The 15,079-nt window shown below is 39.2% G+C and overlaps 1 protein-coding gene across 1 annotated transcript in view; it reads left to right on the forward strand.

Moving 5' to 3' along the window:
* The window catches only part of LOC138975937 (RIMS-binding protein 2-like), a 208,044-nt gene that overhangs the window by 177,237 nt on the left and 15,728 nt on the right, over positions 1-15,079 (forward strand). The window contains exons 11-20 of the mRNA XM_070348709.1: positions 1,829-2,008; positions 4,915-4,990; positions 6,044-6,115; positions 6,714-6,824; positions 7,337-7,530; positions 7,915-8,155; positions 8,568-8,699; positions 9,274-9,450; positions 10,040-10,239; positions 11,991-12,074. Of these exons, the coding sequence (XP_070204810.1) occupies positions 1,829-2,008; positions 4,915-4,990; positions 6,044-6,115; positions 6,714-6,824; positions 7,337-7,530; positions 7,915-8,155; positions 8,568-8,699; positions 9,274-9,450; positions 10,040-10,239; positions 11,991-12,074 (1,467 nt within the window). The remainder of the gene's footprint in view (positions 1-1,828; positions 2,009-4,914; positions 4,991-6,043; positions 6,116-6,713; positions 6,825-7,336; positions 7,531-7,914; positions 8,156-8,567; positions 8,700-9,273; positions 9,451-10,039; positions 10,240-11,990; positions 12,075-15,079) is intronic.

Genomic DNA, 15,079 nt, shown 5'->3' on the forward strand with positions numbered 1-15,079 from the left:
ACACCAGACAGACCCGTTCAAATTTTTTTTTAACATGGGATAAGTGCTTTTGTTTGCACACATCTCTCTCTCTCTCTCTCTCTCTCTCTCTCTCTCTCTCTCTCTCTCTCTCTCTCTCTCTCTCTCTCTCTCTCTCTCTCTCTCTCTCTCTCTCTCTCTCTCTCTCTCTCTCCCGCCCTTGTCCATCCCTATCTCTCGATCTTCAGTGCTCTCTCCCTCCCTCCCTCTCTCCCCCTCGCTCTCTTTCCTCTCCCTCCCTTTTGTTTTGTTTGCTTCAGTGGACACAGGTATCAATTATGAAAATTATTGCATCTGTCATGATTGACAACAAAGTTTACAGTACAGGGGAGGATTTTTTTTTTTTTTTTTTTTTTTTTTTTGCCAAGCACATCATTGTGGGGCTTTTAATCAATAACATGCATCCGTCTACAATGTATCATCATTCATCCTTCAACATTTATAATGAATATGTAAATGGCAAGTATACAAGACATATATATACAACATTAGGACATAACAGACAGACGGACATATAACATACCGTGCGCCTACTCAGTATAATAAGGCCGGAGCATAACATTACATGCAGATTACAATACTGATAAAAAGAAAGAAAGAGAGAGAGAGAGAGAGAGAGAGAGATAGAGAGAGAGAGAGAGAGAGAGAGAGAGAGAGAGAGAGGGGGGGGTAATGATGGTGGTGGTATCATTTATATTATACTCTTAGATAATAATACAAATAATAGATTATTCTTGAAGTTCCACCCAACAATAATCAAAAGTCACTAAAATACACAACACCCCTACACCCATAAGATTGGACAGGGTGACAGACAGATAGGAGGATAAGACAAGCAGACAGACATAAGACATACACACACAAGCTTGCCTAAAGTCTTATAGGAGAATTTTTAATGCATCTCTTAGTTTGCCAGTTGAGGGCTAAAGATGTGATTAAAGGTACATGTATACAGCATAAAGAGGTAACTAAAGAGGTTGTGAGAAGATTGTTTATACAGCATTAAGAGGTAACTAAAGAGGTTGTGAGAAGATTGTTTATACAGCATTAAGAGGTAACTAAAGAGGTTGTGAGAAGATTTTTTATACAGCATTAAGAGGTAACTAAAGAGGTTGTGAGAAGATTGTTATACAGCATTAAGAGGTAACTAAAGAGGTTGTGAGAAGATACAGCATTAAGAGGTTTCTAAAAAGGTTGTGACTATGATTTTTAAAAATGGTAGACAGCAGTAAGAGGTAACCAAAAAGGTTGTGAGTGTGATTTTTATAGACGGTAGACACCAGTAAGAGGTTATTAAAAAGGTTGTGAGTGTGATTTTTATAGACGGTAGACACCAGTAAGAGGTTATTAAAAAGGTTGTGACTATGATTTTTATAGACGGTAGACACCAGTAAGAGGTTATTAAAAAGGTTGGGAATGTGATTTTTATAGACGGTAGACACCAGTAAGAGGTTATTAAAAAGGTTGGGAATGTGATTTTTATAAATGGTAGACAGCAGTAAGAGGTAACTAAAAAGGTTGGGAATGTGATTTTTATAGACGGTAGACACCAGTAAGAGGTTATTAAAAAGGTTGGGAATGTGATTTTTATAAATGGTAGACAGCAGTAAGAGGTAACTAAAAAGGTTGGGAATGTGATTTTTATAAATGGTAGACAGCAGTAAGAGGTAACTAAAAAGGTTGGGAATGTGATTTTTATAAACCGCAGATAGCATTAAGAGGTAACTAAAAAGGTTGTGACTATGATTTTTATCAACGGTAGACAGCATTAAGAGGTAACAAAAGAGGTAAATCTGACTATGATTTTCAGAGTGAGCTGGGGTTGCTGAACGACAGTCGACTGTCGGCGCTGGCCAACCGAGGCCCTATCCAGGTGTACGTTGCCAAGTACTCCTACAACCCATTCGAGTACTCGCCCAATGAGAACCCCGAGGCCGAGCTGCAGCTCAACGCCGGGGACTATGTCCTCGTCCTGGGGGACATGGATGAGGTCAGATTAAAGCTGTGAAGTAAATTCACTCATGATTTTTACCAATTAAAGAATTTCAGACTTCCCCCTCTTTAAAACCTAGCTTGCTTATATATGTGTCTATTTAATTGTCTGACTGTCTGGTCTGGTCTTTGTCTGTCTGTCTGTCTGTCTGTCTGTGTGTCTGTCTGTCTGTGTCTCCCTCTCTGTCTCTCTGTCATTTTGTCTATCTCTCTTCCTCCTACTCGCTCCTTCCCCCCCCCCCTCTCTCTCTCCCTCCATCCCCCCTCTGTCTCTCTTTGTCTCCCTCTCTCTCTCTCTCTCTCTCTCTCTCTCTCTCTCTCTCTCTCTATATATATATATATATATATATATATATATATATATATATATATATACTAGAGGAATACCCGGCTTTGCCGGGGTGAATCGCGAGACAGAGACAGACAGCGTGGCGGTTCACCACAATCATCTTTGAAGGCGAAGTCCTGTCAAACGGGATTGAGAATTTTAGAGCTTATTTCTTAGCCCTATATTATCTGTTGTGGCTTCTCAAATGCCAGAACATACAGACAGACAAAAGCCGCTAGACCCCATCACAAACAGAACTCTACAATCCACAGGTTTTGCCCACACACACACACAAACACACACACACACACACAGAAGCCGTATATATAAATGTATATGTATATCTATAAATATATAGAGATAGGTGACAGTGTATTTTTTGCGTGGCTATAAATTGATTCGACCTTTTCACTTTGACAGTAAGAACAACTTACGGGTGCAAGGGAAGCGTTCTGGACAGCGCAGTGACATTCTAAAAATAGTAACGTAGTAACGGGAATATGGATTGAAGCCACACGAAGGAAGGGAGATAAACGCAAAACACTGGAGAAGATATGGAAGAGTTACACAATCATCTTTGAAGGCGAAGTCCTGTCAAACGGGATTGAGAATTTTAGAGCTTATTTCTTAGCCCTATATTATCTGTTGTGGCTTCTCAAATGCCAGAACATACAGACAGACAAAAGCCGCTAGACCCCATCACAAACAGAACTCTACAATCCACAGGTTTTGCCCACACACACACACAAACACACACACACACAGAGAAGCCGTATATATATATGTATATGTATATCTATAAATATATAGAGATAGGTGACAATGTATTTTTCGCGTGGCTATAAATTGATTTGACCTTTTCACTTTGACAGTAAGAACAACTTACGGGTGCAAGGGAAGCGTTCTGGACAGCGCAGTGACATTCTAAAAATAGTAACGTAGTAACGGGAATATGGATTGAAGCCACACGAAGGAAGGGAGATAAACGCAAAACACTGGAGAAGATAAGGAAGAGTTACTGGGAATGGTGAAATGAACAGAAAAACCAAAATCGGTTCGGTTCAGCGCTGCGCGCTGAGAGCACGTGTTGAAATATCTCATCGATGATATTGTGTCCGGGGTGTAGCTGAATACGGTGTCCAAATTTGAAAAAGATCCACCGAGAACTTTGGCGTTGTGATGTGGTCTAGCGGCTTTGGTGTGTCGGTATGGGGGCCCGGGTAGCTCAGGTGGAAACCAAAATCGGTTCAGCGCTGCGCGCTGAGAGCACGTGTTGAAATATCTCATCGATGAGGTTGTGTCCGGGGTGTAGCTGAATACGGTGTCCAAATTTGAAAAAATCCACCGAGAACTTTGGCCGTGCATCGCGAACAGACAGACAGACAGACAGACAGACAGACAGACAGACAGACACTAGTCGTATATATATATAGATATATATATATCTATATAACAAAATCAAGGAAAAGAAAAGCCAAACAAAGAATGTCAAGTGGCAGCCCAAATTTTCGACCTGTTGCCAGTCCTTCCTCAGGGGCGTGTAATTCTGCGAGACGCCAATTATATATATATCTATCTATATATATATATACGACTTGTGTCTGTGTGTGTGTGTGTCCGCGATGCATGCCCAAGGTTCTGGATGGATCTGTTTCAAATTTGGTGGGCATATTCAGGTAGACCCCGGACACAACCTGCTCGATGAGATATTTCAACACGTGCTCTCAGCGCGCAGCACTGAACCGATTTTGGTTTTTCTCTGGATCCATTCCCAGTAACTCTTCCTTATCTTCTCCAGTGTTTTCAGCGTTTATCTCCCTTCCTTCGTGTGGCGTCAATCCATATTCCCGTTTCTATTTTTAGAAGGTCACTGTCGACAACGCTCAATCCATATTCCCATATAATCCATATATATAAAACATCAGATTAGTTGTGAAAGAAACAATTGAAAGTCAGAAGAGACTTTCTTCTGAGATTTGTTAAAATCTCTTAGCAGAGCAAAAGTGAGAGGAAACAAAAAAATGTGTCCCTTCACAGACAGCCCTTTTGGGGAAATCAGACCCTCCTCGGACGGGATCCATGCAGTTTCCAAAGAGAATCTGCTACCGGAGGGGAGAGAGTATCAACAGAGGAAACTAGTCCAGAGCTAGAGGAGGACCATTGTTTTACTACCGTGACCAGCCAGGTGTGACCAGACAGGTGTTTCGACACTAATGTGTCTCATCAGTGGTCTGATGGTAGATATGGCGAAAGTTGTCAACCAATGGTATCCAACCAAGAAGCAAACCACTCTCTGAGTGGTAGATTCTGTTGGCATGGGAGACTACCCTCTTCTGACAATCCCAAGAGGACATCTGTGAAGGGAAACTCTTTGACTTAAGGTCAAAGTGTGGAAACGAAATTTATCAAGAAAGAATTTAGAAATGTAGACAATTTTTAACCAAGAAATTAGGTTAAAACAATATATATATATGTATATATATATATATATATATGTGTGTGTGAGATATAGGGAAATGAGGAGATAATGCACTGTCACCATGATTGTTCTCAAATGGGCTATACATGATGTGCAGGATGGGTTCTATGAGGGGGAGCTGATTGAAGGCAGAAGAGGGCTGGTCCCCTCCAACTTTATTGAAAAAGTCTCAGGTAAGTTTCATTAGTATTTATCAGCAAAGAGAAAATGAAAATGCAACTATGAAATGAGATGGATCCACACTGTTGAACATCAACATGATGTGTAGACATTGAATTACTATTGGACATAGAAATACCAGGTTAATGGGCTAATACTCGGATGCACAATATGGTCATGCTTTGACTTTACTTTTAGTTTTCATATTCAGGCATCATTAAGTTTGCAATTTTGGTGGAGTTATATCCAAACAAAAGGTAAACATGAAATAATTGATATGTCAGCGGTAATGTTTCATTGTTTTTTGAGTCACTTGAGAAAATGTGACTCTATGTAATCGGTCAGTGTTAGTCTGTCCGGCCGGCCGTCCGGCCGGCCGTCCGTAGACACCACCTTAACGTTGGACTTTTCTCGGAAACTATCAAAGCGATCGGGCTCATATTTTGTTTAGTCGTGACCTCCAATGACCTCTACACTTTAACGATGGTTTCGTTGACCTTTGACCTTTTCCAAGGTCACAGGTCAGCGTCAAAGGAAAAATTAGACATTTTATATCTTTGACAAAGTTCATCGGATGTGATTGAAACTTTGTAGGATTATTCTTTACATCAAAGTATTTACATCTGTAGCCTTTTACGAACGTTATCAGAAAAACAAGGGAGATAACTAGCCTTTTCTGTTCGGCAACACACAACTTAACGTTGGGCTTTTCTCGGAAACTATAAAAGTGACCGGGCTCAAATTTTATGTGAACGTGACTCCCAGTGACCTCTACACTTTGACGTCTGCTTTGGTGACCTTTGACCTTTTTCAAGGTCACAGGTATGCTTCAGGTATGCATTGTGTTGTGAATAGCAATTTCTTCCTGTCCATCTGATGCCTCATATAATATTCAGAACTGCGAAAGTGACTCGATCGAGCGTTTGCTCTTCTTGTTATGTGTTCTATTTTCTTACAGATTTCTGCTTTTTCTCCTTTCCTTCTTTTTGTTTTCTTCTGTTTTTTCTTAAGATATGGGTGATAGTTTTCTCTTTGTTGATAGCAAGTGAAAATGGTTTTGTTTTCAGATGAAGACCTGGCAGATTTCCATGCAGCATTGGCACTCACAGGCAGTACTGATGACAGCAACACTAGCGCAAGTAAGCTGACATAGTGTGAGGCCCCTCTGACGAGAGGGCACCTCCTTATAAAGGACGCTGTAATCCCGTTGTCTGTTGATTATTTTGACCAAAATATACCTGTCATGGTGGGCCATCTGCGATGTAAGGACACTTTTGACTGGTCCAGAGATTATCATTTCAGTGCAGTACCGTTGTATCTGCAATTTTCTTTTTTAACTCACAGCCTCAGTGGCAGACTTTGCATTTTAGCTGCCCGAGTAATGAAACTTGCAAAGGGTTCTTTAAGATTTGATGCCTGGCCCTGGTTTTAAAGATCCTGTGTTTTTTTCTTCAGATTTTCTGTTTATAATGTCTGTAAATTTACCTCCATTTTAAGACTCCATCCTTTTAAGACCTGATTTTGTCAGATTTGTTTATGTTTAAAAAGGAGGGTTCCATTGTCATAGCTACTTACTCCGGATCGATTTTGTATTCTTGGAGAAATGATAGGCAGAATTTTGTGAAATTTTGGTGTGTATGTCTGCCAGTGGGATTAGGGTTTCAATGCTACATGAACATTTCGTCTTCTCTTTGAGTTGTTTTAATGCAACCCTTTTGTTTCTCTGTTTTGCCACAGAGCCAGGGCCCAGTCCCCTGGACAGTGACAATGAAGACATGACTGACCAGAACTATGGTATCAACGGTCAATTCAACAAGAACATACTCAACAACAATAACAACTCATACGGTAGGTGCACAGTTATAGTCTTCAAATGTCTTATTCTGTTTTTGAACCATCCATATAAGAGATCTTAAATGATCGTTGCATCATTGTGAGTGTTGTGCTTTGTACAAAATGTGAATATCTTGTTCAGGCCTGCAGATTCTGTCTAGTGTATGTTCTGTTGTAAAAGTAATATACATTGTACGTTATTTGTATTTTTGCCCGAAATAAAACAATTTACACACATTGTTCTCCAGTCAAGGTGAACTATGACTGTCAAGATATGTGTTAAATGTCATATTTTGGTCAAGAATACGAATAACATTCGTGTATCGATCCATTTGAAGTATGATTCCTTTTATTTTTTACGTACGATATTGAGTGCACAAAAATATGCACTATTTTGTATAGTCTCGGCCAGCCACCTAAATATGAGTTTTAATTGGCACTGACTCATATGGCTCATAGAAGGAAAATCCAATGTTCAACTGATACATTGCCTGTTACTGATCTCAATATTTTGTTTATGTTTCCAGAGGTACCTCATCCCGAGCACTTGGTGTTAGAGCGACAGTTGACAAATAGCGTGCTGATCAGCTGGCGACCTCCACATGGCCTTGATCCCAGCGCTATCCAGGCCTACCACATCTATTTGGACGGCAACTTGAAAACCACCCTGAAAGGAAGCGAGAGGACGAAAGCCTTGCTGGAAGATGTGGATGCTAACCTGGTAATTTAATTGTGTTAAATTTTGTTTGTTTCGCAGAGTAATGTAAGATCTGTGTGTTTTGTCTTGTCATAATGCTGCTGTTTTTCAAGGGTGTGTGTGTGTGTGTGTGTTTTAGATTTGTGTGTGTGACTTTCTGACTGTCTGTTGTGATTTAGAAAGGTAAAACCATGCATAATGAATATTTTTGCAGCTGAAGGCCATGCAAGTTAACACAACATCTGTATGGGAAGATGCGAGGAGTTTGTTCCTGATGAAAGATGTAGTATTTGTTTTGCAGCAGAGCTGAAAGTCGTTCAGCATAATCTGCACTCATTAACCTTGCTCTTCGTCTGAAGAAAAACATGTGAATTTCATTGAAAGGTGATATTTTCTTTGCTGCAACAGAACCACCGAGTCAGTGTACGTTGCCTGAGCAACCAAGGTCAGTCCAAGGACAGCCAGTGCACCATGCTGATTGGTCGAGACGTGTTGCCTGTGCCTTCTGACCTTGGTGTGCGCAATGTCACGCAGAGCTCGGCATGCATCCACTGGACACCCGGCAACAGCAACTGTCCCCACGCCATTCTGCTCAATGGGCGAGAGCTCAAGGTCGTCAAACCCGGTGTATGTCAACACACGCTGTCAGGTATGAAAGTCTTGCTCTGTTGTGAGGACTTAATGTTTGTTGAGACTGAATTTTTGTTGTATGGTTCCTCTGTTTTATTTCTCTCTCTCTCTCTCTCTCTCTCTCTCTCTCTCTCTCTCTCTCTCTCTCTCTCTCTCTCTCTCTCTCTCTCTCCCCTCTCTCTCTCTCTCTCTCTCTCTCTCTCTCTCTCTCTCTCTCTCTCTCTCTCTCTCTCTCTCTCTCTCTCTCTCTCTCTCTCTCTCTCTCTCTCTCTCTCTCAATCTTCAAGAAAAAGGAAGCACAGAGATGAAAATATCTACACAGAATATCTCAATATTCAATCCGAGAATTCATCAGCAATTAATTCACGAGTTTCATCTCCTCTCTGTAGTGATACATGTTCTTGACATGATTTTGTTTGTGTTTCTTCTAGGGCTGGACCCTGCCTCAGTATATCGTGTTACCATAGCAACCAAACCTGCGTCTGGCACGTATGGGGAGCGACACAAATGGAGTCAAGACAAAGTCTCTTGTAATATAGAGTTCAAAACACTTGTTGGTGGGAGTAAGTATTTGGAGACAACTCTCAAATATATTTTTTTTTCTTTTGAAAAGTTAATGATCCTCTATTCTTTCATCTGCAATACTCCCCTCTAACTTAATTTGTAAGAAACCCCCATATTTTTTTTTTCAACTTTGTTCAGATTTTTTTCTTTGCAGTAATAGTTGTGCTAGGTTGTATAATTCACAATCACATAATTATACTGATAAAATAACTTCAGATAAATTGTATTCCTGTATTATATAATAGCTTGATCAGCTGAGGTGGAAGAGAAAGTAATTTAACTCAAGATGATACAAAAGATGAATGTTTAGTTACAAAATCTGTTGTGTGATTTAATATCTGTGGTCTGTATTTGGAGATGTTGAGTATATACTGCAAATTTTCCTTTTGACAGAATTCTGTAAAAAGCAAATATGCAGTTGTTTGTAAAGTGCCAGACGATTTGTGAATAACAAGCCAAACTGTGTGGTGAGTCACAGACGTTTTGCTATATGCTTCAACTCATACAGTATATGTTCATTCATTCCAATCATCTAAGCAGAATTAACCAATGAACTGGTACTGCATGTAACAGGTGTTCCTGATCCACCGCTCAACGTTCAGGTAGAGGCTGGTCCAAGGGAGGGAACTCTACTCCTTACATGGCTGCCGGTCACTATCAACTCTTCAGGGTTTTCTAATGGTGCTGTTGTCACGGGTTACGTCGTCTATGCTGACGGGAGAAGAATCAAAGAGGTCAAGGGGCCTACCAGTGAGTTCAGTTTGTAATATTAGCTTGTATGGGGTCTGTGTCTGATTTTGTTTTTTCTCCTCATCAAAATATTGCTGTGTTTATTTGTGTAGATTTGGGTGAATAGACGGGTGAGGGAGAAGTTATTGTTTTCTTTTATTTCCTGGTGTTCTAGCAAATCTGTGATGTTGTAAAAGGCAGGAAAGAAAATCAGTTGACTGAAAACTTGGGTTAATTGACTTGACTGTTTGTGCAGATGATTCATGTCTTATAATCTCCTTAAAATGCCCCTCATGTTAACTAACCATGGTTGAGGTTGAATCTTTCACATCCTAAACGTACATGGATTCTTGTGATTTTATACTTCATAAACTGTTTGAAGAACATATCTTTTCTTATCTTAGCTGTTTCAGGGTTTATCTAGATTTTATACTTCAGTTTGAAGAAGATGTATATTTTGTACCTGAACTGTTCAGCACAAATCTTAAAAAAAATCCACTTAAATACAGTCAATAAAGTAATCTGTACATTATCTTCAGAGAAAAATGACATTACCTTATGTCAAATTTCAACCTCATTCTTTTGCATATCATATGAATCTCTTTACCAGATGACCACATGGTGTTAAGCGGGGACGACTTCAAGGGCAGCGTCCCCAAGCAGCTGACAGTGCGCACGGCCACGGTGGACCAGCTGGAGTCCATCGACTCCGTGGCGGTCCGCCTGCCCCATGCTCTGGTCAAGGAGGTGATGGCAGGAACAGCGCACATCATGGCCTCTGAGGCGGCGCGAGCTGCCAACTTAAGAAAGGTGAGTTGTTGGGTTTTTTGGGGGGTGCAGCAAATTTTTCTTGAGAGTAGATACTCGTACCCTCCCCTTTGTCTTCATTTCTGGGGTGTCTTTTTCCTGAAAGAAAGCTGGTAAACATTATTATTAGCTTTTTTGTGTGTATAGGTTTATCTCAATAGACTCCATTTTTGAAAATAAAACAAATACATGTACCGTATGTAGCTACTGAATACAAGATGGTTACATTCCTTGTCTCGAGGTTTCTTTCTGTATGTTATAATTGTTCTCACATGAGGTATGGACGTAGTACCCAATCTTTTACTCTACATCAAAAGTCAGGATGTTCATTAAAAGTCAGGATGTTCATCATATGTGTTCAGAGTGTAATGTACAAGGAAACCTGTGTTTCAAGACCCTCCATTGAACATTCCCTCTTCATTAATTAACACCTGATATTTTCTCAGATTTGTTCTTTATATTGTCACTGAATTTAGCTCTGTTTTAACTAAGAGTCCCTCTCTGTTAAGACATGTAGTTTTCAGTTTTTTGGGGTGAGATCTTAAATTTAAAGTACATGTACCACTGTATTAATGTTGTGGCCAGCAGTTCCTTCTAGTAAGATGTCAGAGGAGCCCTCAGCACCTGTGGAAGGTGATAGACTCAGTCTGATTTGCTCATGTCTCTCTCCTACTGCCTCTGACTTCATGTCAGTGTTGCATACTACAAGTTTCAAGTCCTCTTGCAATTTCTGTTGCATTTTGAAACCCACAGTCTTGCATTGGGAGAAAAAAAATTGTTTTAAAAAGGCTATATTTGCATTTTGATCATCTAGCTTTGCCTTGATCTGTAAATGGTATTTCTTGAATGTGATATATATGGGCTTCTTCTGCTGAATGATGTTTAAAGTTTCCTCAATAAATGTCCTGGTCAAGAACGAAGACAGAGAAATGAACAATCATTTACAGTGATTGAAACCTGATAGAATTGTTTTTGGCTTTGGCATACTTTTCTCGCTTGGAAAAATGGTGCTCTGCATTTTTACTCTGTCTGTCTGTCTGTCTGTCTGTCTCTCTGTCTGTCTCTCTCTCTCTGTCTCTCTCTCTCTCTCTCTCTCTCTCTCTCTCTCTCTCTCTCTCTCTCTCTCTCTCTCTCTCTCTCTCTCTCTCTCTCTCTCTCTCTCTCTCTCTCTCTCTCTCTCTCTCTCTTTAGGGCGAGGGCCAGATGCAAAAAAGTATACCTATGCTTATTTTGTTACCCTCGTAAAATAAAGAATTGTCATTGTCTCTTTCATCCGTTAATTCTTAATATTCTCAACACATCTTCTCTTGCTGTTTTTTCTCACTGACTGGTACTGCATCATTTCAGTTTGACATGAATTCATACTGACATGTTTGCATTGTATGTACTACTTCAAATGTGACTGGTCCTCCAAATGGCTATGGTATCCAAACTTGGATCCGAAAGATATACCTGTTCATTTTTTCTGAAAAAATAATAGTCTGGCATGTTGTACCTGTTAGCTTGAAATGTAGTTTTCCAGACTTTTGTTTTCTTTTTACATTGTATATATATTTTTGTCAGATTTATGTTATGATTTCTGTGAAAGATGTATATTTTTTGACATTAAAATGAATGCAGCAGGTAGAGACTAGAACTTTTCTTGATAATTTGCATTTTATCTTTTAAGTTTGCAATATAGTGCATGATGCCTGTTTTTTTATTGTCTTTACGTGGCTTGACATGATTTTGTTCACCGTCTTTCGTCGCAAAAGGTGTCAGGTGTTACGGGTGACGCTCCGGCTGGCCACGAAACTGACGAAGAAATCGAAGCAGCATTCCAGGAAGCCGAAAACTCAGTCAGTAGTTCAGTAGTGTCTTCTGTTGTGTCTGCGTTTGTGTGTTTTGTTGTTATTATTAATAGTGAGAAGAGAAACTGATACACCTGCAGATATGCACACATCAATTCCACGCTGTTCATGCTATCTTTTTGTGAACCCTTTAAGCAAAAGTGTAGGTTAATCCTTACTCCTTGCAGTTATAGTAAATGGGTGGTTTATTTGCAGAAAAATTCATTTATTTTAGTTAACACTCTACAACATCGTAAAGCTATAAAAGCAGAGAATCTTGCAGAAATGTAACTTGTTCAAGCTACACATTATTTGAATGGTGATCTTAAGATGGCCTACCATCATTGTTCAGCTTAATTCATAATGGGACTTCAAAGAGCAATTCCATTGTTAGCCTCCTACACTCGCAGAATTATAACTTGTTCAACTTAAACATTGTTTAAGTGGTAACCTTTACATTAGTAATATGGCATTCAGTGTTCATGACATGCAGCTTCATTCTTGATGCTTCTTCAAGATGGAGGGTGAATTAGTAGCATCAGAATTTTCTTGACACAAAGATTATGAGGAAAATTGTGTACGTTTGGTTTGCAAACACAGTAGCAAAACTGCACAGTGAGATACTTGAGTGTGCACTCTGTATGCACCTGTGTGTTTTATTATCACAACCTTTCATCACAAGCACACATTGTACTTACACTGATTTATTGTGTAGTGTTACACATTAGCTGCAATATTTGGAGCCATCGGTATAAGTCTAATTTGGGTGGAAAAGTCTTAATAGATGAATAGTTGTACTTACAAGAAGTGAGTTAGATAATAATCTGGTATTTTATACCTGTTACCAACCAGAGTTGAATTGAATCCATCTCACAGTTGCCAGGTGCAGAATGCTGTCACTGATATTTCACACAATTACTGAAGCACAGTCATATATCTGTGCATTCATACCTACTGCATGCCCAAGCATAGCCATCAAACACTGTCACACACACACACACACACACACACACACACACACACACACACACACACACAAACACACATACACTCACAAACAAAGTAACATTGAAGTCTGGAAATGTTAATTATCCTTCAATTTTCCTGTAGTCTTTATGACTGGAAATAACAAAATTGTTGTATTTAAAAGTAAATCATCGGGATCTAGGCTGCTTGAAGGAGCTTTTCAGGTGTAACATATTTAGTTTTTGTCATTAATGCATTTTTCTTTCCTTGGTAAAGTTAATGCATTAATAGCAGGTGCTTTATATGGTGGCTTCATTTTCTTCATTGTCTGCGACATATACCGTACCCTAGAATAATCATCTTATTTAATCATCCGTGCTTTTCATATTCAACCATTTTTGTGTTGCCTGTATACTGTATATAACACAGGTTGTTTTTGTCCATTCTTAATTATTCTTTTCTTTGTTGCTGGTCTAAAGAAATGAAAACAGGGAACTGATACTTTTAAGCAGAATTTTAAGTGATAAAGTGTTTTACAGTACATGCTTGGCACAGAGCATCACTCAAACTGACACATGTTTGATTGAGTACGTATAGAGAATACTACATGGCTTGCTGTGTCGTACCAGATTTACACGAGTTGTTTTTTTAAATATTGAACTGCGAGCTGTTCACTATTTGAAAAAGCAACGAGTGTAAATCTAGTACGACACAGCAAGCCATGTAGTATTCTGTTTATCCTACATACTGTACTTACGTGTATTTTACTGAAAATGTCCTGCAGTCGAGGCAGCTAAAATGAAGACGCTTGTTTTGGAACCTCGATCTCTTCTAAAGCATCGTGCAATCTATTACGTCAAAGCAAAGAAACGTCACTCTGAAAGTGTGGCGTGACGTGTTAGTTCTTAAAATTCATCAAGGGTAATTAGCGAGCACAATTTTTTTCTTCTATAATGATGTTTGTCTCGGTGACTTTGGCATCATAAGCAGTGGAAAAACAGGTCCCTGCCAGACTTGCTTGACATGACCTCATTTCCATGATATACACACGTGTGGTTTGAACGGTGATTATCTCACGAGTGTCTCTCTCACGTATGTAGGATAAATAAATGTTTGCTCTTTCATTCTCAAATGCTCACTTTGACAGTAAACAAATTGTCCCTGCATGTGGGTCAGGCTTACATCAAAAAGTTTTAAAAGCCCTTATGCATGCACAGCCATTCTTGGATTGCATTGCACTAGCTGCCACATTTGCAGGCATATACATGTTTTTGTCCTTCTAGTTATGTAAATGTAGAACTGGTTTAAAAACTGCAGTACACGGGGTTTTTTTTAATAAGGATGAAGTTCTGCCACCTTTAATTTTTTTTGTTAGAATTTTCTCTAAAAATGATTAAGAGATTTTTGTTGGATGAATTGAAATTGCTTCAGATTGAGGAGTTATTTTATTTTTTTTAAATGAAGAGATTTAAATTAACCCCTGTGATTTCGGTGCAAAAAGCTGGCAGGAAAAGTTAAAGCTTGAGTTAAGCTTGTGTTTGACTCCTCCATCCATAATGCTTCATGGCATGTTTTTGAGATGTCAATTTTTTTATTGAGGAATTTCGTTACCTGTGCGTCATCCCTTTCTTCAGTTTGAGGCATGTTGAAATGCAGTTTGTGAAGCAGATTAAAGTGTTATAAAATGCTTAAATTGTACATTTCAAGTGTTTAATAGATTGGGTTCCAGTTTAATGTGTTTTTACTGTTTAAAATTTTGTCTTGCTTTTTCAAAATTTTCAGTCATGTAAGTTTTGTTTATAGTGATTGTTGCCAAATTGCTGAAAGTAATATTTTAAAGAGTTCATGACTACAGTGTTACCTGTATAAATATTAGGCCCTATAGCTCTAACAATAGAGACACCTCCGAATGAAGAACACCTGTTGCTCCAAATGCTCTGGTCAGTATTCCTGCCAAGAAAGAACATCCCATTGTTTCCGTGACATTTTTTGACTGAGGGTATTTCCCTTTGACAGGTACCGCTGTAGCACAGGATAGGCCCTTGATT

The sequence above is a fragment of the Littorina saxatilis genome, linkage group LG9, assembly GCF_037325665.1.
Source record: "Littorina saxatilis isolate snail1 linkage group LG9, US_GU_Lsax_2.0, whole genome shotgun sequence".
NCBI classification, from domain to species: Eukaryota; Metazoa; Mollusca; class Gastropoda; order Littorinimorpha; family Littorinidae; genus Littorina; species Littorina saxatilis.